This window comes from Podarcis vaucheri (genome assembly GCF_965113315.1).
Source record: "Podarcis vaucheri genome assembly, chromosome: 6".
In the NCBI taxonomy this organism is placed as follows: Eukaryota; Metazoa; Chordata; class Lepidosauria; order Squamata; family Lacertidae; genus Podarcis; species Podarcis vaucheri.
Genome location: NC_138764.1, coordinates 4634636 through 4657171, shown reverse-complemented (window position 1 = coordinate 4657171; position 22536 = coordinate 4634636). Strand labels below are relative to the sequence as shown.

The 22536-nt window shown below is 48.6% G+C and overlaps 1 protein-coding gene across 6 annotated transcripts in view; it reads left to right on the top strand.

Annotated features, from left to right (window-relative positions):
- Window positions 1-18142, top strand: part of RGL1 (ral guanine nucleotide dissociation stimulator like 1) — a 144770-nt gene extending 126628 nt beyond the window's left edge. For all 6 annotated transcript variants that reach the window (XM_082226651.1, XM_082226654.1, XM_082226653.1 and 3 more), the window contains 4 exons: window positions 718-904; window positions 7548-7802; window positions 15479-15593; window positions 16934-18142. In XM_082226651.1, coding sequence (XP_082082777.1) covers window positions 718-904; window positions 7548-7802; window positions 15479-15593; window positions 16934-17121 — 745 coding nt within the window. In that variant the 3' untranslated portion in view covers window positions 17122-18142. The remainder of the gene's footprint in view (window positions 1-717; window positions 905-7547; window positions 7803-15478; window positions 15594-16933) is intronic.
- The last annotated feature ends 4394 nt before the right edge of the window (window positions 18143-22536 follow it).

The window sequence follows — 22536 nt, the reverse complement described above, 5'->3', positions numbered from 1 at the left end:
ACAGTGTTCCCAGTAATGGTTCTGTATTTCCTTGTTTCATTACACTCAGTTTTTCAATAAATCAACTGTCATGTTGTCTTGCTTCTCATAATCTATATTACTCTTATCATTTGGACACCTTTCTAGACCACAATAATGCAATCATCTAGTGCAGGAGCATTGATTTGCCTGCAATTATTATAGCCAATTGCCATATGGGCATGTTATCATTTCTCTGTGTTCTAAGAGGACATGATCTTTTACAAAACTCAGTAGTGGATTTATTGGCAGAGTATATCCTGCAATGCAGTCAGTTTCACCTAATACAACACTCCAGAACAATCTCATTTTAGGAGATGACCAGAATATATGTATTCATAACTTTACATCTCCAACAGACACAGTTTGAATCTTAACAGATATGATTAAGTCTAGCTGGAGTTCAGTGTCACCTAAAAATAAGTTTTTCCCCCTTTGAGTGTGATACTGATGGTTTGTTGAGGAGAATGTCTCTGGCCTAGTAGGCCACAAGTTGGAGAGGCCTGTTCTATAGGGCTTCAGTTCACGCCATATTAAATCTCACTTCTGAATGTTCTGTTTGGAGATACAAGGGCCTGTGCATAATAGCAGTATCTACTTTATGGGTGGAGTTATCTGAGGATACCTTAGACGTGTTCAGCATCTCTACTTCCCACCAGCACTTGGTGCCCTTTCATTTCCTCACTTGCTTTTCGCCAGGTTATTTCTGGGATCTGACCTAATTGCCAGCGGCACTCCGACCAAAGAGCAGCCCAAGTCCACGCCAAGCGGGAGCTCCGGTGAAAGCATGGATTCCGTCAGCGTATCGTCTTGTGATTCCAACCATTCAGAGACTGAGGACATCTGCATCTCTCCCACAGACACTCCTGATGAGCCCCAGAAGAAAGTAGGTATTTGCCAATGTCCAGAGAAGACCGCTCTTAATTTCTAGTGGGGTGGTGAGCCTATGGGCCTGCCAGCTCCAGCCTTCCCCCTCAAAACAGCACTGGGCTGAGGGGAGAGGTTTCAATCTCTCCTGCAAGCCCGGTGATGGGGTGCCTGTGTGAGAGTGGGGTCAGTCAGTGTGTGGTTGAAGGAACTGCAGAGAGGCCACACCGACTGTGATAGGGAGCTGCTTTATGTTTTGCCCATGCCCTCTGCCTGCATGTGGCTCTTCAAGGGGGGGGGGGGGCTTTGCATCTGCAGGTGTCCCCCAAGCCAAAATGCTTCAGCCACCCCTAATTTGGAAGACGTTTCTCAGGACTCATCAAAGGTGCTTTGGAGGCATGGTGTGTAGGCCACCCTCTGCGTAACTGAACAGACAGTGCTGTTTTCTCTTGCTTTCATCATCTTCCTCCTTGTCTCAATCCCACCCCAACTTTTTTTGCTGCGCACCTTGTGGCATTGTAAAATTTATGAAAGAGCCTCAAATAGTTGAGCCCTGCGGAAACTCTAAGGCTTCTGTTTTTATGGACAAAGGCTAAGTTTCCAGCCGTATACAAAGCCATGCCTACTGAAATCCCTAAAGGCCTGTGCAAGATGCTGTCCTGCAGTGGGAGAGCTCCTTTGCAAGATAAATATACATGCTTCCAAAACATCTTTGAATCTGCTGCCATCTGCTGGCCTGCTCTTCTAAATGCAGGAAAGAAATTTGCAGTGCCCTTTAATGGGTACATATAGTGTTGATAGTTTGTCATTATTGGATAATTATATAAATCCAAAAGCTGTCTTAGCTTCTGTCATGGCTCTTCTCCAGGCAAAAGTTTAATATGAATGGTAATTAGAGATATAGGTCTAAAGGGCTCAGTGATCATTTCTCCCTTCAACTTAGAAGAACAGAAGGTCAGTGTAAACTTTCCAGCTACCAAAGAAAATGGTGATATTCACTCATTAGATGGGTTGGCAGGAAAGCATTTTTACAGAGCCTACTAAATTCCCATAAACTTGTTGGTAGGAGCAGTGACATTTTAAAATAGAAGGAAGGAAAGCCCACTTCTCATGTGAGAGTCCTCTGTTGAAAAAATCTTACCATCATCAAGTTCTTCCTGAAGATTACTTGGAATCGTCTTTCGCGTAACGTGAAGCCATTGGTTCAAGTCCTACCCTTGCTCCATCTTCCATGTGACAGCCCTTGAGATATTTGATGATGTCTCTCATATCTCCTCTCAGCCTCCTCTTCTCCAGGCTAAACATGCCCACTCCCTCCAGCATTCTTTATAAGACTTGGTTTCCAGACTCTGGAACATTTTGGTCACCCTCCTCTGGACAAGTTCCACTTTGCCCATATCCTTCTTAAAGTGTGGTGCCCAGAGCTGGACACAGGACTCCAGGTCTGAAGGCAGCAGGACTAACACTTCCCTTCATCGGGACACTAGACTTCTGTTGATGCAGTCTAGAATAGCAGTAGCTTTTTTTGCTGCTGCATCGCACTGTTGACCGATGTTAAGTTTGTGGTCTATTCAGACCCCTAGATCCTTTTCATATGTACTGCTAATAAGCCAAGTGTCCCACATCTTATATTTGTGTATCTGGTTCTTCCTGCCTAAGTGCAGAACCTGACACTTGTCCTATGGAAATTCATTCTGTTAGCTTGGGCCCAGTTCTCCAGTCTGTCCTGATTCTTTCTTCTGTGGCATTAGCTCCCCCTCCCAGTTTGGTCTCTTCTGTAAATTTGATGAGCACCCCCTGAATTCCTCCATCCAAGTTGTTTATAAAGATGTTGAACAATGGGCCCACGGCAGAACCCTGCAGCACTTGTCACTTTCCCCCCAGGATGGTGAAGAACCATTTGTGAACCCTCTTTGGGTTTAGTCAGTCAACCAGCTACAGACCCAATAGTCCAGCAACATCTGGAGGGCCCACAGGTTGACCATAGCTGCCTCAGTTGAAACAAAAAGAAAAAAAGAAAAAAACCCCACAACAAGCCTGGAATGATCAAGGAACACCATGAAAATGGAACGGACAGCTCACGGAAGAACCCCGACCAAACCCAAGAGGAGGCGTGTAGTGGTGATAGGGGATTCCCTACTGAGGGGAACAGAAGCAGTGATCTGTGGGCCTGACAAGATGTCTCGGGAAGTGTGCTGTCTCCCCAGGGCTAAGATCCAAGATGTAACTGAACGACTGCAAGGAATCATAAAACCCACTGACAAATACCCCTTCCTCTTGGTTCATGTGGGAACCAATGACACTGCAAGCAATAGCCTCCAGAAGATCAAAAGAGACTACGAGGCTCTCGGCAGGAAATTGAAGCAACTAAATGCACAAATTGTCATCTCATCTGTCCTCCCAGTTGAACGACGTGGCCCAGGGAGAGAGGGGAAAATAGTGGAAGTGAACAGCTGGCTTCGCAAATGGTGTAAACAGGAACGGTTTGGATTCTTAGATCACGGACTGCAGTTTCTTGAAGATGGACTTCTGGCAAGTGATGGGCTGCACCTCACAACGGTTGGGAGAAATGTTTTTGCCAAAAATCTCAGAAACCTCATCAGGAGGGCTTTAAACTGACTAATGTGGGGGAGGGAGACAGTGCTCCTGAAGGTAGGAGTCTATCAATTAATGAAGATGATCATACAAATGTCATAGACCAAATGGAGCAAACAGCACGCGGACCTAGTGGTGGGAGGAAAAAATCCTTAAATAAGAGACACGGGGGAATGATTAATGGTCTTCAATGTCTGTACACTAATGCGCAAAGCATGGGAAATAAACAAGATGAGCTTGAGCTCTTGGTACAGCAAACTAAATATGACATAATAGGCATCACTGAAACCTGGTGGGATAAGTCCCACGATTGGAATGTAATAATGGGGGGATACAATCTATTTCAGAGAAACAGACCAGACAAGAAAGGAGGAGGAGTGGCGTTATATGTCAGGGATGTGTATACCTGTGAAGAGATCCAAGATTTAGATCCTCAAAGCCAAAGTGAGAGCATTTGGGTCAAAATTAAGGGAGAGAAGAATAACAGAGACCTCATTGTGGGAGTTTACTATAGATCCCCAAGCCAAACGGAGGACATAGATGATGCCTTCCTGGAACAGATGGCCAAGCATGCAAAAGGAAGGGAGATAGTAGTAATGGGGGACTTCAATTACCCGGATATTTGTTGGACGTCAAACTCAGCCAAGAGCATAAGGTCAAACAGATTCCTCACTGGCCTTGCAGACAACTTCATTGTCCAGAAAGTGGGAGAAGCAACAAGAGGAACAGCCATTTTAGATCTGGTCCTAACCAATGTTGATGACCTGGTTAGTGGGGTAGAAGTGGAAGGATCATTAGGCGCGAGTGATCATGCTCTTCTGAAGTTTACTATACAGCGGAAAGGAGCAGCCAAGCATACTAGGACTCAATTTCTTGACTTTAAGAAAGCCGACTTCATAAAACTTAGGGAAGTGCTGGGTGAGATCCCATGGACAACAATACTAAAAGGAAAGGGAGTTCATGATGGCTGGGAGTTTGTTAAGAGGGAGATACTACAAGCACAACGTCAGGCAATACCAATGAGACGGAAACATGGAAGGTGCCTAAAGAAGCCAGGGTGGCTATCTAAAGAACTTTTAACTGAATTAAGATTAAAAAAGGATGTGTACAAAAAATGGAAAAGGGGGGAAACCACCAAAGAGGAATTCAAACAAATAGCCAGCACGTGTAGACACAAAGTCAGAAAAGCTAAAGCACAGAATGAACTCAGGCTTGCTAGAGAGGTTAAAAGCAACAAAAAAGGCTTTTATGGGTATGTTCGTAGCAAAAGGAAGAACAAAGAAACAATGGGGTCACTCTGAGGAGAAGATGGTGAAATGCAAACAGGGGACACAGAAAGGGCTGAACTACTCAATGCCTTCTTTGCCTCAGTCTTCTCCGATAAAGAAAACAATGCCCGACCTGAAGAATTTGGAGCAAATGATTCAGCAAAGGAAACACAGCCCAGAATAACTAAGGAGATAGTACAAGAATATTTGGCTAGTTTAGATGTATTCAAGTCTCCAGGGCCAGATGAACTGCATCCAAGAGTATTAAAAGAACTGGCAGATGTGATCTCAGAACCACTGGCAGTCATCTTTGAGAATTCCTGGAGAACAGGTGAAGTCCCGGCAGACTGATTCTATTCTATGATTCTATGATTCTAAATGTTGTCCCTATTTTCAAAAAGGGGAAAAGAGAGGACCCAAATAATTACCGCCCAGTCAGTCTGACATCAATACCAGGGAAGATTCTGGAGCAGATCATTAAGCAAACAGTCTGTGAGCACCTGGAAAGGAATGCTGTGCTCACCAAAAGTCAGCATGGATTTCTGAAAAATAAGTCATGTCAGACTAACCTGATCTCGTTTTTTGACAGAATTACAAGCCTGGTAGATGAAGGGAATGCAGTGGATGTAGCCTACCTTGATTTCAGCAAGGCATTTGACAAGGTGCCCCATGATATTCTTGTAAAGAAGCTGGTAAAATGCGGTCTTGACTATGCTACCACTCAGTGGATTTGTAACTGGCTGACTGACCGAACCCAAAGGGTGCTCATCAATGGTTCCTCTTCATCCTGGAGAAGAGTGACTAGTGGGTCACCCCGGGACAGCAGAGGACTTCTCCACTGTCCGGGGTGATTTAAAAGCCCCTGGGAAGGCAGGCAGGGGGGACAAAGACTTTCGCCCCCCGCCCGCCTTCAGAAGGTGTTCCTGCCCCCCCGCCCGGCTTCGGAGCAGCGTTCCGAAGCCCGGTGGCGGGGGCAGGTGTTCCCGTCCCGCCGCCCGGCTTCGGAGCATCGTTCCGAAGCCCGGCGGCGGCGGGAGGAGGCGTTCCCGCCCCACCGCCCGGCTTCGGAGGAGGTCCGAGGACAGTGGGGAAGACGCGCTGCGCTTCCCCGCTGTCCCGGATATTTCCCTATGGGCTGTCGTCTTGCGAAGCAAGCCCATAGGGAAATTCGTCTTGCGAAGCGCCTCCAAAACGGAAAACCCTTTCGTCTAGCGGGTTTTCCGTCTTGCGAGCCGTTCGTCTTGCGGGGTACCACTGTAGTAGTAGTAGTATTTTCCCATCTCTGGCTGATTTGCCAGCTGTGTCCCCTTTTGGACAGAGAAGACTTGACCACTGTACTCCATATTCTGATAATTTCGAGTTTGGATTATTGCAATATGATCTTAGAAGAGTGACTAGTGGGGTGCCACAGGGTTCTGTCTTGGGCCCGGTCTTATTCAACATCTTTATCAACGACTTGGATGATGGACTCAAGGGCATCCTGATCAAATTTGCAGATGACACCAAACTGGGAGGGGTGGCTAACACCCCAGAGGACAGGATCACACTTCAAAACGACCTTGACAGATTAGAGAACTGGGCAAAAATAAACAAGATGAATTTTAACAGGGAGAAATGTAAAGTATTGCACTTGGGCAAAAAAAATGAGAGGCACAAATACAAGATGGGTGACACCTGGCTTGAGAGCAGTACATGTGAAAAGGATCTAGGAGTCTTGGTTGACCACAAACTTGACATGAGCCAACAGTGTGACGCGGCAGCTAAAAAAGCCAATGCAATTCTGGGCTGCATCAATAGGAGTATAGCATCTAGATCAAGGGAAGTAATAGTGCCACTGTATTCTGCTCTGGTCAGACCACACCTGGAGTACTGTGTCCAGTTCTGGGCACCACAATTCAAGAAGGACACTGACAAACTGGAATGTGTCCAGAGGAGGGCAACCAAAATGGTCAAAGGCCTGGAAACGATGCCTTATGAGGAACGGCTAAGGGAGCTGGGCATGTTTAGCCTGGAGAAGAGGAGGTTAAGGGGTGATATGATAGCCATGTTCAAATATATAAAAGGATGTCACATAGAGGAGGGAGAAAGGTTGTTTTCTGCTGCTCCGGAGAAGCGGACACGGAGCAATGGATCCAAACTACAAGAAAGAAGATTCCACCTAAACATTAGGAAGAACTTCCTGACAGTAAGAGCTGTTCGACAGTGGAATTTGCTGCCAAGGAGTGTGGTGGAGTCTCCTACTTTGGAGGTCTTTAAGCAGAGGCTTGACAACCATATGTCAGGAGTGCTCTGATGGTGTTTCCTGCTTGGCAGGGGGTTGGACTCGATGGCCCTTGGGGTCTCTTCCAACTCTATGATTCTATGATTCTATTCTATGATTCTATGAAAATAGTGCTCTCTCATTTCTGCTTGCCATTTCTGTGCCAAACACTAAAACATGTTATGGGACCACAATGGGATGGGGTCCCTAATATGTGGCACCACCCATTTCCTGTCTTGGCCTTTTTCAGATGATACTTCTGCCCTGAACTGGAGTGGATTCCATACTCATGCTCTCTCCCCTTTCGCTGCGCATACAAGGAAATGCTCACACAGGGAGATCCTGCTTTCCAAAGTACATGGATTTTCCAGTGGTAGTCATTACCTCTGACATTCAGTGTGAAGTGAAGGGCAGGAACCTCAGATCTGTTCTTCATTTTCCCCCAGCGCTCCACAGTTAGCAAGTTGTGGTTTTTGAACAGGTCCTTAACATCAAACGTTAGTAAAATGAATATTCTTATTTTGTGATTTCCCCCTTAGCTCTCTGAATCCTCCTCCTCTTGTTCCTCTATCCACTCGATGGACACGTCTTCATCAGGGTTGTCATCCTTCACCAATGCCCTCTCGTCTCCTCCTTTACTGGCCAGCAACCCCAGAATGCACAAACGCTCCATCTCAGTCACCTCCATTACCTCAACAGTCTCGCCTCCCGTTTACAATCAGCAGAACGAAGACACCTGCATCATTCGCATCAGTGTAGAAGACAGTAATGGCAATATGTACAAGAGCATCGTGGTAGGTAATGAATGTCGGGGTGGCTTCCTTCTGGGTCGCTTTCCATCCAGTCAGTGGTGGAGTATGTGCTTTTCATGCAAATAGCCCCAGTTCAATTCCTGGCATCTCTAGGTAGGGCTGGATAAGACTCCCTTCCAAAACCTTGGAGAACTGGACGGACCAGCAGTCTGACTCTGTAAAAGGCAGCTCCTTATGTTCCTACATTCTGTGCTTAACTTAAACTAAGACGTTCTGTCTGCATTTGTTGATTAGGTATAACTTTGCTCCACGTTCCATTAAAAAAAGTCTCCTTGCCTGGTGCCAGCTCCAGCTGATTGGTGGCAACAGAACGCAGCCACACCAGGACTGAGAAAGCAAAAAAGTCAAATCTTTTTCTCTCTCCCCTTGAGGAGCAAAGTTGCTATGTGTAAGCTCTTTTAAGAAACATTTTGTGATTGTGCTGTGAACCGACCTAAGATGAAGGGCAGGATGCTACTGCTGCTACTGCTACTATTACTACTACATCATCATCATCCCAAAAAATGGTGAACCAGCAGTCTGGAGTACATAGAAAGCTGCATCTTAAAAGGAGTTTCCATAGCAGCCACCGAGGAAGGAATTCCCTCTTCTGTGCACAGAACCAAGCTCTGCTTGCTGAACAAAGCCACTTAACAGAAGAGAGGTTAGATAAAAATCTAAGAGATAATTAGTTGTCAGGGGTTCAGGAGCAGAGGCGAGGGCAAGGGAGGAAACAGAGAGCGAGGGGGAGGAGGCAGAAGAAAGGATGAGTGACGACGACGACCCGAGATCTCCGAGTCTGTCCAGTGAATCAGAAGATTCACAAAGAGGAGCACCAGTGGCAAGGGCAAGGGGGGAGACTAGGGGGACACCCCAGGAAGAAAGAGCCAGAGGGGACTCAGAGGGGAGCAGTTGGAGATCGGGACCTACGTCACCGCCAGAGAGTAGGGAAGAGGAAGAGCGCCTGGGAACTAGCGCTGGCAGCTCACAACAGGAGGGAGGGCACGAGTCAGGAGTGGCCACACCTTCATCGGGGAGCGAAGTGACGGTTAGACGGAAAGTGGAAGGTTGGGCGCGCGCGCCAAGTTCAAATGCACAGGAAGGTGGCGCAGTAGGCAGCCCGGAAAGAGAGCCAGGTCCTAAAGCCCGGCGCAAGGAGACAGGGGAGTCAGGGGGGTCAGCGTCAGAAGAATCCCGGAAGGGAGAGACCCAGGGGGGCAGAGGGACCCAGAGGAGAACTGTCAGGCGGAAAAGGTGGAGCAGGGCTAGGATATTAAGTTGGTGCGCAAGGGGCAGAGACTCAGAAGGAGCTACGCCGACCTAAGCATAAGGCGTAGGGTTGCACGCAGCAGCTCAAGAATGGAGACTGTAACTCAATAAAGACTTTTAATCAACAACCGCTGGCTAGCGTGATCCTCTGTGAGCTAGGATCTGGAAGTAACCCTGACAGTAAGCTCCTTCTCTTCAAATTGTGGACATCCACGACCTCGCGGAGAGGAGGGAAAGCGGGTGCCTACAAGAAAGCTCACGAACGGTAGACAATATGACGGCCGAACAGCAAATAACGGAACTCAGAGACGCGGTTTCACGACTGACTGCCGAGGCGGTGGCGTCCAGGAAGAGAGAGGAGGACGCAGCGGCCGCCTACAGGGATCTCCAGGTCAGGTTGGACGTGCTTACGAAGCAGGGGCAACAGACACCCAAATCAGAGGGGATTGGGTTGGGGAGACGCACAGGCAGTCTGGTCTCGCACTTCGATGGGAATTTGCAACAGTACCCCAATTTTAGAGCAGACGTAATGTGTGCACTACAACTACTGCACAAAGACTTTAGAGATGAACAAGAGAAAGTGGGGTTCATCATGTCCCATTTGCATGGAGACGCTAAAGCATGGCTGCGCAATTTGTGGAGGGATAAGGATCCTGCGCTCCAAAATGCGGACGCCTTTATTAAAGCGATGGATGGCTGTTTTTTATCAAGCATTGACGTGGATCTTGCCCAAAGGGAGGTGCACGGACTAAGACAAGGGAGGGCCAGCGTACGGCAATATCATGCCCGCTTTTTCGCTTTGGTCAGTGCCCTGGAATGGGACAGAGATTCGGCTCCCGTCAGAGACCTTTTTTGGGAGGGCTTGAACAGCTCGGTGAAAGATGAGATTGCGAGGGGGGAGAGACCCCGGACCACGCAGGAGATCGTTCAGAGGGCGCTGGCGGTGGGAGTGCGGCTGGAAGAACGTCCGTGGAGCAGGGACGAAGGGCGCAGCGGGCGCGAACCAGCCAGGGGCTCCTCCTTCCTTCCCAGAGAAGCAGCGTGTGCGCAATCCACGCCCCCAACAGGGGGAGGGGTGGAACCGATGGAGGTTGGGAGTGCAAGGGCTCAGTCAGCAGCCAGAGCCCTAGCACCGGCAGCAGTGAAAGCGAAGCCTCCTAGAGGGAACAGGAAGTGTTACATCTGCGAGGATCCAGGCCATTTGGCGAAAGAGTGTCCCCGGAGGCTCCACAAGCACACTGCAGCCTCAGCAATGGTGACTGCAGCAACGCAGCAAGGAGAACCACAGCAGGGAAACGACGATGTCTGGCTGGAAGAGGAGGCACTGGGGCCCAGCCAGACGTGTCAGTGAAGCAGTCCCCAGAGATTTTACCGCCCATGGACCCCCTCCCGCCCAAGCCAGTAGTGAGGCTCACCGCATCGCTCCAGCTACCCAATGGAATCACCATGGACGTGCCAATCACCGTCGACTCGGGAAGCAATGCAGACTTCATAGGGCAGGACTTTGTCGACCGGCACGCTATACAGTTGCTGCCTGCCGCGCTGCCACTGCAGGTTGTCACGGTGGATGGCAGGGAGCTGTTAGGGGGGCAAGTGGTGAAGCAGACGCCACCTATGGTGCTGCGGCTTGGAAATCACAAGGAGATTATCAGCTTCAACGTCACTCAACTCTCAGACACGCCTATCGTATTGGGCATGAGTTGGCTGGACAGGCACAGCCCGACGCTGGCTTGGTACCAGAGGCAGCTGACCTTCGGTTCTTCCTTTTGTGCTGAACACTGCATCATGCCCCAGCAAGAAGGGGAGCAAGAGGAGTCACAGCTGCTGCTCGGCACGCTGCAAGCGATTCCCCACAAGTACGCAGAATTTTTGGAGGTTTTCTGCGAGAAGGAGGCAGACAAGCTACCCCCCCACAGACCATATGACTGCAAGATTGACCTGCTGCGGGGGGCGGCGCTGCCCAAAGGGAAGCTGTATTCCATGTCTGAAGACGAACTGCAGGAACTCAAGGAGTTCATTGATCATAATTTGAAACGCGGTTTCATCCGAGAGTCCCAGGCAGCGGGGGGGCAGTCCTGTATTCTTTGTGAAGAAGCGAGACACGCCCCAGAAAAGGCTCGTGGTGGACTACCGCATTTTGAACAGTGTCACCAAGCCGTCGGACTTCCCCATGCCCCGAATCGACGACCTCCTCGCGAAAGTACGCAAGGGCAGCGTGTTCACCAAGTTGGACCTGCGAGGGGCGTACAACCTGATTCGCATGCGGGAAGGAGATGAGTGGAAGACAGCCATGTTCACACCCCTGGGCACCTACGAATATAGAGTTATGCCTTTTGGATTGCAAAATGGCTCCCACGTTTTTCAAGCTTTCATGCATCACGTGTTGGCGGGGCTCCTCTACAAGACGTGCGTCTGTTTCTTGGATGACATCCTGATCTTTTCGGAATCGCAGCAGGAGCATGACAGACACGTCAGGGAAGTGCTGAGCAGGCTCCAGCAACATAGGCTTTACGCCAAGCTGGAGAAGTGCCAATTCGACGTGACGGAGGTGGATTTCCTGGGATACAGGTTGTCTGACAAGGGGCTCGCCATGGACAGCGCCAAGGTTCGAGCGGTGTTGGATTGGAAAAGCCCACGCAACCGGAAGGAGGTCCAACGATTTGTCGGCTTCGCGAACTTCTATCGCAAGTTCATCAAAGGCTTCGCTATGCAGACTGCAGCCATTACAGACACGCTCAGTTCCAAGAAAAAGAAGTTCATTTGGACAGCGCAGGCGGAGCAGTCCTTTCAGGCACTCAAGCGTCTCTTCGCCTCGGAGGAACAGCTGCTTCATGTCGATCCTAGCAGGCCGATGAGAGTTGAAACAGACGCCTCGGACAGGGCCGTCGGAGCAGTCCTGCTGCAGAAGGACCCGCAGGGGGTTTGGAGGCCCGGAGCGTTTTACTCCAGGAAGCTCAGCAAGTCCGAACAGAATTACACCATCTGGGACAGGGAGTTGCTGGCTATTCATGCAGCGTTCAAAGCATGGAGGCACTTCCTGATTGGAGCCAAGCACACGGTGCAGGTCTGCACGGACCACAAGAATCTGGAGCACTGGCGCACGGCACAGTTCCTGAACCAGAGGCAGATACGTTGGGCTGAGTTCTTTGCGAATTTCGACTTCCAAATAGAGTATGTCCCGGGGGACACCAACATCATGGCGGACGCGCTATCCCGTAAGCCACAGTATCTGGAGGACGCCACGCCAGCGGCCGCCATGCACATCTTCGCGCCAACAGTGTGGGCGTGCGCTGCGGCGACAGTGGACCTGGAGGCGGTGCGACAAGCGTTGCAGAATGACTCTTTCGCGCAAGCAAAGATGGCTGAGATGCGAAGGGGCACGGCAGCGACCAACGGGTTCCAGCTGAGAGATGGATTGCTCATCCGCAAAGGGGCCATCTACGTGCCGGGAGACGAACTTCGCGCCAAGGTACTGCATCAGCTGCACGACGCGCCCACTGCCGGGCACTTTGGCAAGGAGAAGACGGTGGAATTAGTCGCCAGGGATTTCTGGTGGCCCGGAATGAGAGGGGAGGTCGCGGACTACGTGGCGAGGTGCGACACCTGCCAGAGGGCCAAACCAGTGCACAGACCGCCGGCCGGACTGTTGGAACCGCTGCAAACTCCGGTCGAGCCATGGGAGAGAGTCGCCCTGGACTTCGTCACGGATCTGCCCAGCTCGGGCAAGACGGCCGTGCTGGTGGTGGTGGACTTGTTCTCCAAGATGGCGCATTTCATCCCGTGTGCGAAGGTGGCCACGGCGGAACAAACCGCCAAACTGTTCATAGACCACGTGTTCAAGGTTCACGGTCTGCCACGGTCTATTCTGTCCGACCGCGGGCGGCAGTTCATCTCGAACTTCTGGCAGAAGCTGATGGGCTTCCTAAACGTCAAGATCAACCTGGCGTCGGCGAGACACCCGCAGACCAACGGGCAAGCGGAGCGGGTCAATGCCATCATGCAGCAGTACCTGAGATGCTATGCGAATCAACAGCCTGCGACGTGGGTGGATTACCTGCCGCTCGCCGAGTTCGCCTACAACAACACGAAGCACGTGTCCACGGGGGTCACGCCGTTCTTCGCCAACAACGGGAGGCACCCCAGAACCTTCCCGGGACTGGAAAGACTGGTGGAGGGGGAGCCGCAGACAGCAGATGCGTTCGCGTCGGAGTTGCAAGAGGTTCACGATCAGCTGCGGCGGCACCTGGAGCTGGCCAAACACGCATACAAGGTGCAGGCAGACAAACACAGAAGGGTTGGCGAAGAGATCCAGGTGGGAGACTGGGTCTGGTTAGCAGCCCACGCAGTGCCGGCCAGGTCGTTGGCCAAGAAGAAACTAGGGCATAAGCAACTGGGGCCCTACCAAGTCGAAGAGCAGGTCAACCCGGTGGCTTTCAGGCTGACGTTTCCGGAGGGTTCCAGAATGCATCCGGTGTTCCACAGATCGGTGCTCACTCCCTACAAGGCACCGCACAGGTTTCAGGAACCCGGCACGGCGCCGAGTCCGCTCCGAGAGGGAACCAGGCAACGGGGAGTGGCACAGGAGGTGCGCCTCAACGAAGTCACGGAGATTTTGGACTCCAGATGGGGGGAAGAGGGGGTAGAATACCTTCTCGCTAAGGAGGGCACCCCGGCCAATGCCAACAGCTGGGTGCCGGGCTACGCTCTAGATGAACCTCTGCTCAAGGAAGAGTTTCATGCCCTCTTTCCCCATAGGCCAATGCCGGCGGACTTTTTCGACGACTGGATTTTCACGCCCACGCTTTCAGCCAGCACGTTCCGGGGGTTCGACTCGGATGAGGAACCGACACGAGACGCCCGTTCCCCGGAGGGGTCACCCTCGGGATCTGCCTCAGAACCCTCGTATTGGTGGGATGATCGACCAGAGGAGCAGTGGCGCAGGAAGTGGCTGGAGGGTCCAGGACGAGCTACGCCTACAGAAGGAAGCGAGGGAGAGACCGACATGGACTTTTTCGGGGACAACCAGGGTCTCGAGCACGGCGGCACGGAGATGGAAGCAGAGGTGACCGTCGTTGACGAGAGCAGGGAGGAAGAACCGGGAGTCTGCGGATGGAGGCCGGCCACGGGAAGCGAACTGTACCCGACATTCGTCCCTTTGACACTGCAGCACCCAGTTCCCGCACCGGAGGGAGGGGAGGGGGGAAGGGGGGGCTTTGAGGGGGGGGTGGATGTCAGGGGTTCAGGAGCAGAGGCGAGGGCAAGGGAGGAAACAGAGAGCGAGGGGGAGGAGGCAGAAGAAAGGATGAGTGACGACGACGACCCGAGATCTCCGAGTCTGTCCAGTGAATCAGAAGATTCACAAAGAGGAGCACCAGTGGCAAGGGCAAGGGGGGAGACTAGGGGGACACCCCAGGAAGAAAGAGCCAGAGGGGACTCAGAGGGGAGCAGTTGGAGATCGGGACCTACGTCACCGCCAGAGAGTAGGGAAGAGGAAGAGCGCCTGGGAACTAGCGCTGGCAGCTCACAACAGGAGGGAGGGCACGAGTCAGGAGTGGCCACACCTTCATCGGGGAGCGAAGTGACGGTTAGACGGAAAGTGGAAGGTTGGGCGCGCGCGCCAAGTTCAAATGCACAGGAAGGTGGCGCAGTAGGCAGCCCGGAAAGAGAGCCAGGAGACAGGGGAGTCAGGGGGGTCAGCGTCAGAAGAATCCCGGAAGGGAGAGACCCAGGGGGGCAGAGGGACCCAGAGGAGAACTGTCAGGCGGAAAAGGTGGAGCAGGGCTAGGATATTAAGTTGGTGCGCAAGGGGCGGAGACTCAGAAGGAGCTACGCCGACCTAAGCATAAGGCGTAGGGTTGCACGCAGCAGCTCAAGAATGGAGACTGTAACTCAATAAAGACTTTTAATCAACAATCGCTGGCTAGCGTGATCCTCTGTGAGCTAGGATCTGGAAGTAACCCTGACATTAGTGTTTTCTAATTAGTCAGAAATTGGCCTGGAAATGACCTTGTGAACTAAATGGGGAGACTTGATGGGCCACATTTGGTCTGTGGGCCGAAGGTTCCCCCCACCTCCAACAAGGTTACTTAATTTCCCAAACCACACTTTCATGCCATAGTTTGGTAAGCATTTGTTTGAACAGTGCAGAGCTAGATTGGCGTCATATCCTTCCATAAGCACTGGCTCCGGAAACAGACTTGTTTGTGGGGACGAGAGCGTCTGCACTGGGATGCGATCTTTTCTTCTCAACAAAGTGTTGTCACAGGTCACTGCCATCTGAAGGTTTAAGCCATAGCTGATATTTCATTTCAGAAACAGTCATTTTAATACCTAGTGTGCTGATAATAGGGAACAGATAATTAAATTCTGCTTCTGAGAGTATGCCGGCCTTAATGTAAACTTTTCCCCAGTTGACTAGCCAAGACAAGACTCCTGCCGTCATCCAGAGAGCAATGCTGAAACACAATCTGGAGTCTGATACTGCAGAGGGTTATGAACTGGTGCAGGTCATCTCTGAGGACAAAGGTAAGGAAAACAGCACCTTGTGCTGTAGGAGGGCCTGCACTACGCCACTCCTACATGACAGATGCACACCAGAATGTGTTGCCCTAAAACGATGCACTTATCCATAGGATAGGATAGGATGAATGTTCTTTTTATGGTGCATCTAATACTTGCTCGAGGTTTCTTATCAAGGAGAGCTCCAGAGCTGATCAATCAATGTAAAAGATTGTGCTGTGCCCCAAGAAACAGCTAATTACAGATTATGCAGGTGAGAAGAGGCAAAGGCTTTGCCTACATGTTCTATTCCATCACCTCAAAAGTAGGTATAGCCTTGACTGGAGAATGGTGAAGCTCCCTTCCCTAGAAACAGTAAGAGAAGGTGGGGTGGGGGGAGAATCAGAGACAAACACTAAGGAAAGCAGGAACAAAGCAGGAACTCTTCTCATTCAGTCTCTTGCTTCTCCCTGCTTGTGATACCTCTTAAGTCACCAGCTAGCGATGTCTAGGGGTTGAAAGCAGGAGCAATGATTTCACAGGTAGGCAGGCCCCCTTTTCACAATGGGCAAGTTCTGCAAGACAAAATGAATGGGTTGCCATTGGCAGGGATGGAGGGCACAGCTTGCTCGTTCAAAGAAAAGAGGAGCCACCAGGGTGAGGGTTGAAGCTAGATAGGCTGCAAGCGTTCTGACCACAGTGGGATCTCCTGGCATCTTTTGTTCAGAGGTTGAAAGCCTGGGGAAGGAGGCGACTTGCACCAGGGCTGCAATGCTGAAGAGAGGCCCACAGACCCTTCTGTGTGTAATGTGATCAATCAAAATATCACACTCTCACGCCTACCTACTACGAGGGCAAAAAAGGAAGGGATCATGTAGTAAGGGATCATAGAGGGCTGGTTCCTGCACTATAGGGGCCATTCACAGGTCACCCTGCTCCTCATTATGTTGGACATTTTCCTGTTAGCTTCATAGTGCAGAGAATCCAGCAAGACTCACCCATGCTCTTTGTTAAATTTTGTTACGAACCCAGACCACGAGAAGACAGTGCTAAGCCTGCAACTTACACAGGGGTTATGTTCCGGGGATTGTGCCTAAAGGCAAAATTGTGTCTAGTCAACACACATTCATTCATTCATTCATTCATTCATTTATTTTATTTGTATCCCACTTTCCTACAAAAATGAACATGCTCAAAGCAGCTAACAATGGCGCGTGGGATTGCCAAAGTCCTCCCTCCCCCTGGATTAATGTTTTTCCCAAGTGCATAAAGCTGAATATGCAAAAGTTAAAAGTAGGTAAGTTGTGGGCTTCCTGTACTAAAAAACAGGGGAGTGTTTTACCACCTGTTATTTCCTTGAATTGCAGAATTAGTCATCCCGGACAGCGCGAATGTCTTTTACGCCATGAACAGCCAGGTGAACTTTGACTTCATCCTGCGGAAAAAAACCTCCCTTGACAGGGAAGTGAAACTGAGGAGTCGCTCCAGCTTGACTCTCCCTAGGACCAACAAGAAGGGCTGCTGGAGCCACAGAAACAGCAAAATCACACTTTGAGGATGGATAAGTCAACGCAAGGCAGATGGGGTTTCAAAGCAACCGTTGCCGCCATCCATTATTGCAACAATCTTCACAAATGATTGTGTCAGTATTCAGCTTTGGGAATACAAAGCTAACACTTGTTATGAACAGGCATGCCTTGATACACAATGGACCTGAGTGGAAAACGGCCTACAGGCACTTCCCTGACCCCCCCCTTTTTTTTGCACAGCCTCCAAGAACAGATGGCCACTTTCTACCAGGAATGAAAAGTACAGTACACCCAAACTTCACAATCCTCTTCAATGACTCTCCAGCCTCTGTTATGCCAGTATTAATTGGGAATACTTTCTTTTCCTTCTTTCTTTTTTAACAAGCGGAAGAAAGCTCTTCCACCAGTTCCACCTGTATTTACAGGAGGAGAAAGTGGAGGAGCATCATTTTGACCATTAGCCAAATGATGGCACTGATAGAAAGCTCGTGTGGATGGACTGATGGTTTGTTTCCTACCTGCTGGGCTGCTAACTTTAGGGAAAGGAACAGAGCTGCTGAAACCAGGAGAGATTACCCTTCTCCTAGAATGGTATTAACCCCACGCAGGGCAGCTTCATATTGTGCTGGTTTTCCAACTCTGTGATCTAAGCCGGAAAAATGCACCCCCTTCTTCCTACATTAAGCCAATACTATCCAGTTGAAGGCCTTGTTCTCTTGTGTGGGAGAGAGAAGGCGGGAAAGACAATATAAATGCATACTACTTTTCTTAATGCCACTACTTAGTTCTCCTATGCTTTGCTAACCTATTTATCGAAAGAATGTCAAAGTCTATTTCTTTGGAGTGTGCAGCTTTGACGCCCTTCCAGGTGTGGAGCTGTTTACCTGTATTCAGCCATATTGGCATTGTAGCAAACCATTTAACCACGTTTTTATAGTCAGTCTAAAAAACAAAACAAAAAAGCCAAATTTAACTAGTAGCCAGCATTTGAGGATACCACAGCCTCGTGGAATTTGTTAATGATCAAATGAGCTCCCTTCTCTTAGACGACATCCTTTAACTGAGTAATTTCCTGATGTGGCATATCCTTAAAGGAATAAATAAGGCAGCCACCTTTAGAGGACCACATTGTTATTTTATTTTGGCCACATGTTCAGTGACAACACCTTTCAGAGCACATGCTAAGCCGATGTATGATCACAGGAAAGATTGAGATCAAAGCCATAGTGGAGATAGGTGGCTGGCAAGGTAGTGAAAGAGAGATTGGAGGAGGCCTCGTGGCAGCCTTTCCACCTCTTCTTGGTTGGGGATAAGGCTCCTTCCCCTCCTTGGTTACCTTTCAGCAGCTGTGGCCTCTTGGCCTCTTACCTGCTCATCTGCCCCTGCTACCTCATTGGCTGCTTGCTGGAACAACCTTTTCCTTTACAAGAACAGACTGTGGGGTGCCGCCGCCCCCATGCCTCTTTCCAAAAGCAAACTAGAATGGCAGCTCTCCAAGCAATTGCTCGGCAGAAAGTTGCACCAGGGTGAATAGGACTTACCTCCTTGTAAGGATGCATATGATACAGCCTTAGTTACACATGGAAGGAGGGATTTTGCTTCATTTTCTTGTAGTTTGGAGCAATGGATCCAAACTACAAGAAAGAAGATTCCACCTAAACATTAGGAAGAACTTCCTGACAGTAAGAGCTGTTTGACAGTGGAATTTGCTGCCAAGGAGTGTGGTGGAGTCTCCTTCTTTGGAGGTCTTTAAGCAGAGGTTTGACAACCATATGTCAGGAGTGCTCTGATGGTGTTTCCTGCTTGGCAGGGGGTTGGACTCGATGGCCCTTGTGGTCTCTTCCAACTCTAGGATTCTATGATTCTATTCTATGATTCTAATTTTAAAATATATGGCCTGGATCCAAAGACCTGATGCAAAGCGTTTGTCTCTCATTCTCTCTTCTGCTCTGCCCTCCAATATATACCATAAATTTAATTAGAAGCTAAATATGGTTTGCCATGCAGTAGGGGATAGGAGTGTTGCTGTTTGAGATGAACAAATCCTGTTTCCTTGGGATCATGGCAGTGCTTTCACAATTCTTTGGACCCTGGCCTACGTATTAAGCCATACCACATGATCATAATCAGAGCCGTATATACAATGCACTTCAGCAGAAGCAAAGAAGAACCCTGGGGCAGAATTCAGCTTCCTAAAACATCTCACCTTTCATTTTAAGAATAAAAAAGCAAGTTTCTGGCCATTACTGCCACAAGAGATGTACTTGAAAAAGTGTATGGGTAATGCCTAGTGAGATTTCAGGTGCCCGAGAGATGACTAAATATGCTCCAGCAGTTCTATGAAGTTCTATGAAGTAAGAGCAGCCATGCACATCCATTTAATATGGATCACAGAATGCAGGACTTGGTCTGCTCTGGCACTGAACTTTATTTTAGAAGAATATACACAGCTGCTGCTAACAGCTCACCAGTCAAGCGTTTGAAAAACCATCTGGTCTTATCAGATAATGCATTTTGCACTATGCGAAACTTCTTTCTGTTTCAAGACACACTCTTTCCTGGCTTACTTAGTTTAAATCCCTGCACAGTGTTATTGTCTAGAGGAGAGAAGGGTTATTTCAAAACTGAGCCTTAAAAGTGTCCAGAGTTAAGATGGATTTTCAAAAACCAAGATCCATTTTCTTTGTTTTCTGGTGAAAGAAGCAATGCAACAAATGTGTTATGTGTGTAAGTATATGCACATACTCAAGACTGTATATATCTGTAGAATCAGCTAGATTTTTATATTGTTAAGCTTGTGATGATAAAGTGTCTTTCTAAACAAAGGCGAGAATTATTAACAGCTGCTGTGTAAAGAGTTTCATTTATTTTGGTGCTAACACATACCCTTTTTGCTAAGCTATGTAAACTAGTTCACTGTTGGATTTTCATCAGCAATCTATCCTTGAAGATACTCAGAATTCACAACTATTTCACAATCCAGGTTTTAGATGTGGAATTTCAAATTGAGATTTGAATATGAAATCACCTCATAATTCAAGTGCTTTGGACTTTCTAGAATCTCAAGAGTTTTGATTTTGGCAATAAGAGCAATCCCACATGATTCCAGCACACACTGAGCTTTAGAACCACAGGAGCAAAGGAAGCATTTACCTCAGCATTGTCCACACTGACTAACAGCAGCTCTCCAGGGTTTCAGCGGGGGGGGGGGGGAGTCGCTCAGCCCCACCTAAAGATGCCCAGGAGTTTCTGCATGCAAAACGGATGCACTACCACTGAGCCAATCAAAGTATGATCTTATACATCAAACTAAAGTATCACATGCTGAAATGAAGTATCATTGGATAGCAGACCAACAGCAAATATTCAGAAATAGCTGGTGTATATCAGACATCACATTCATAGGGTTGAGTTTTTGAGAGTGAATTAATTCCAGCTTACTGAAACAGTAATGTTATTAACAATAATGTTAATGAAATCAGGACATTCAGAATGAATTACCGGAGCCACAATCCACCTCAGACATTGCAACCTTACATGTTACAAGGAGAAGTTCTTTCTCCCAATTATGTAAAAGAACTAGGCACATCTAAGTTTGTTGACTTGCTCATGAGGCTGTACAGTTGGTGTGAACAGTTGGTGGCTTGCAAGTGACCACATATTATTAGGCAGTCTGAGTAAATTTTGCAATTCATTTGTGTAATCAAGCTGTCCTTAAGAAAGTTCAGATAATTTTTGCTAGAGTAATATATCACATTCACAGCAGTTCATGTTCATGGACACTCGCTAAGCTCTTAATTTCCCCTCTTGATTCCCACCCCTTTATACATTCCTAAGCTTTTCTTGCTTTTTGATGAGTGCTCTCCCTCCAATGGACAGAGCTTCATCTCATAATCATTTCCATGATTTCACAAGATTCCTTTTATTTTCTTCAATTAAGAAGGAAATGTGCTGTTTTCAATCTGGGAAACACTGAATACTACCAAATGAAAGCCGCCCACTATTTCCTTAAATTATGTCTGTGTTTGCATGGACCTGCATGGAACTTTACTCTGCCCCCAAGAAACTGGCCATGAAAATCCCTGCATCACTTCCTAGCAATTCACTTGAGTGAAAACACATTGTGCTAAGATTTTAGAAACATCCGTTGTTAAGGAAAACAAAACTTTGCTTTCTTTGAAGAACTCTCCTAGGGATGAGAGTATAATATAGAATGCCTGCCCTAGCCATAAGAGACCCTGGACAGTCATGATCCTATTCGCTCCCATTTTATTTGTACCCTTTACAAACTCCTGTGCTGCATTTAAACAATCCTGGGCTATACCAGGAAAAAAAAAAACTATTTTACCACCATTCCCATCCATCAATGTTATGGAAAATTGTAATGGGATTTGAGGAAGGGGGAGGAAAACCACAAAAAAATCAAGTGAAACTGACTTGTTTTTCCAAGAACAAGGTTCATGGCTCCCTAAATATGCACCAGGAAACACAAAACTAGCCTCCCTTCTTTACTGCAGTTTTAAGTCTTCGCAGCTATATTCTGAACTTCTTTGTCCTACTTTGGACACTGTGGTGTAGCAGGAAGGCCAACTTGCTACAGCTTTGTGACTTCATTTTTAGGAAACGCTGCAGAGCGTCCTAGCTAGAGCCAGGGTGGGCTACAACATAGCAGCTGGATATCATGAAACTTAAATTGCATGCATCAAGGCATTCCTGCTCTCAAGCACAGTTTACATCATTTCTCTGCTGTGTGGTGAGGAAGGAGAGCCCCGTTCTCATCACACAACACAATGCATACACCTTGCCCATGCAGAAAGGGATCAATCTCCTCCATGAGCAGTTCACTGCATTTGTATGGGGGGTGTTTTTGATCACTGCCACTAAGAAGGTAGGGGTGGGGCTGAGAAGAGAGTGGGTGACTGTGTGCTGGTTGGAAAAGCTTCATGGGCTAGGTCTGGCCAATAGTTTGTCAATTCCGTGTCCCTGCTGTAAGCAGACAATTTAGGGCCAATTGGCAAATTACTTCCATAGTGTGGTTGTACTTTTCAACAATCAGTTCTCGTTTCTCCAGAGCGTCTGTACCCAGAGTACTAAATGGTTCAAACGAGACTACATAGTTCAATTCCAAACCAACAGGAAGTGCATGCATCAATGGTGAGAATCGTAAGATGAGGTTGCACAGGAACAGCAGATTCACTGCTGAGGTAATGCAAGGATCAAAACCCCTGGTGCTTCTTCTTTCCACCACAGAGAAAGATATGGCAGGGGCACACCACACTTACCTGTATCATTGCAGTATAATCTTTCCTCCCAGGAAGAACTCTGTAAGTCAAGTGGCCAAGTGCAGCAGCCCCACCACACCAGGACACACAGCATGGGTGGAAGACACCTACCAAAGCAACCTTGTTGAATCTTAAGCACATCTGAGGCTCAGTGCCTGG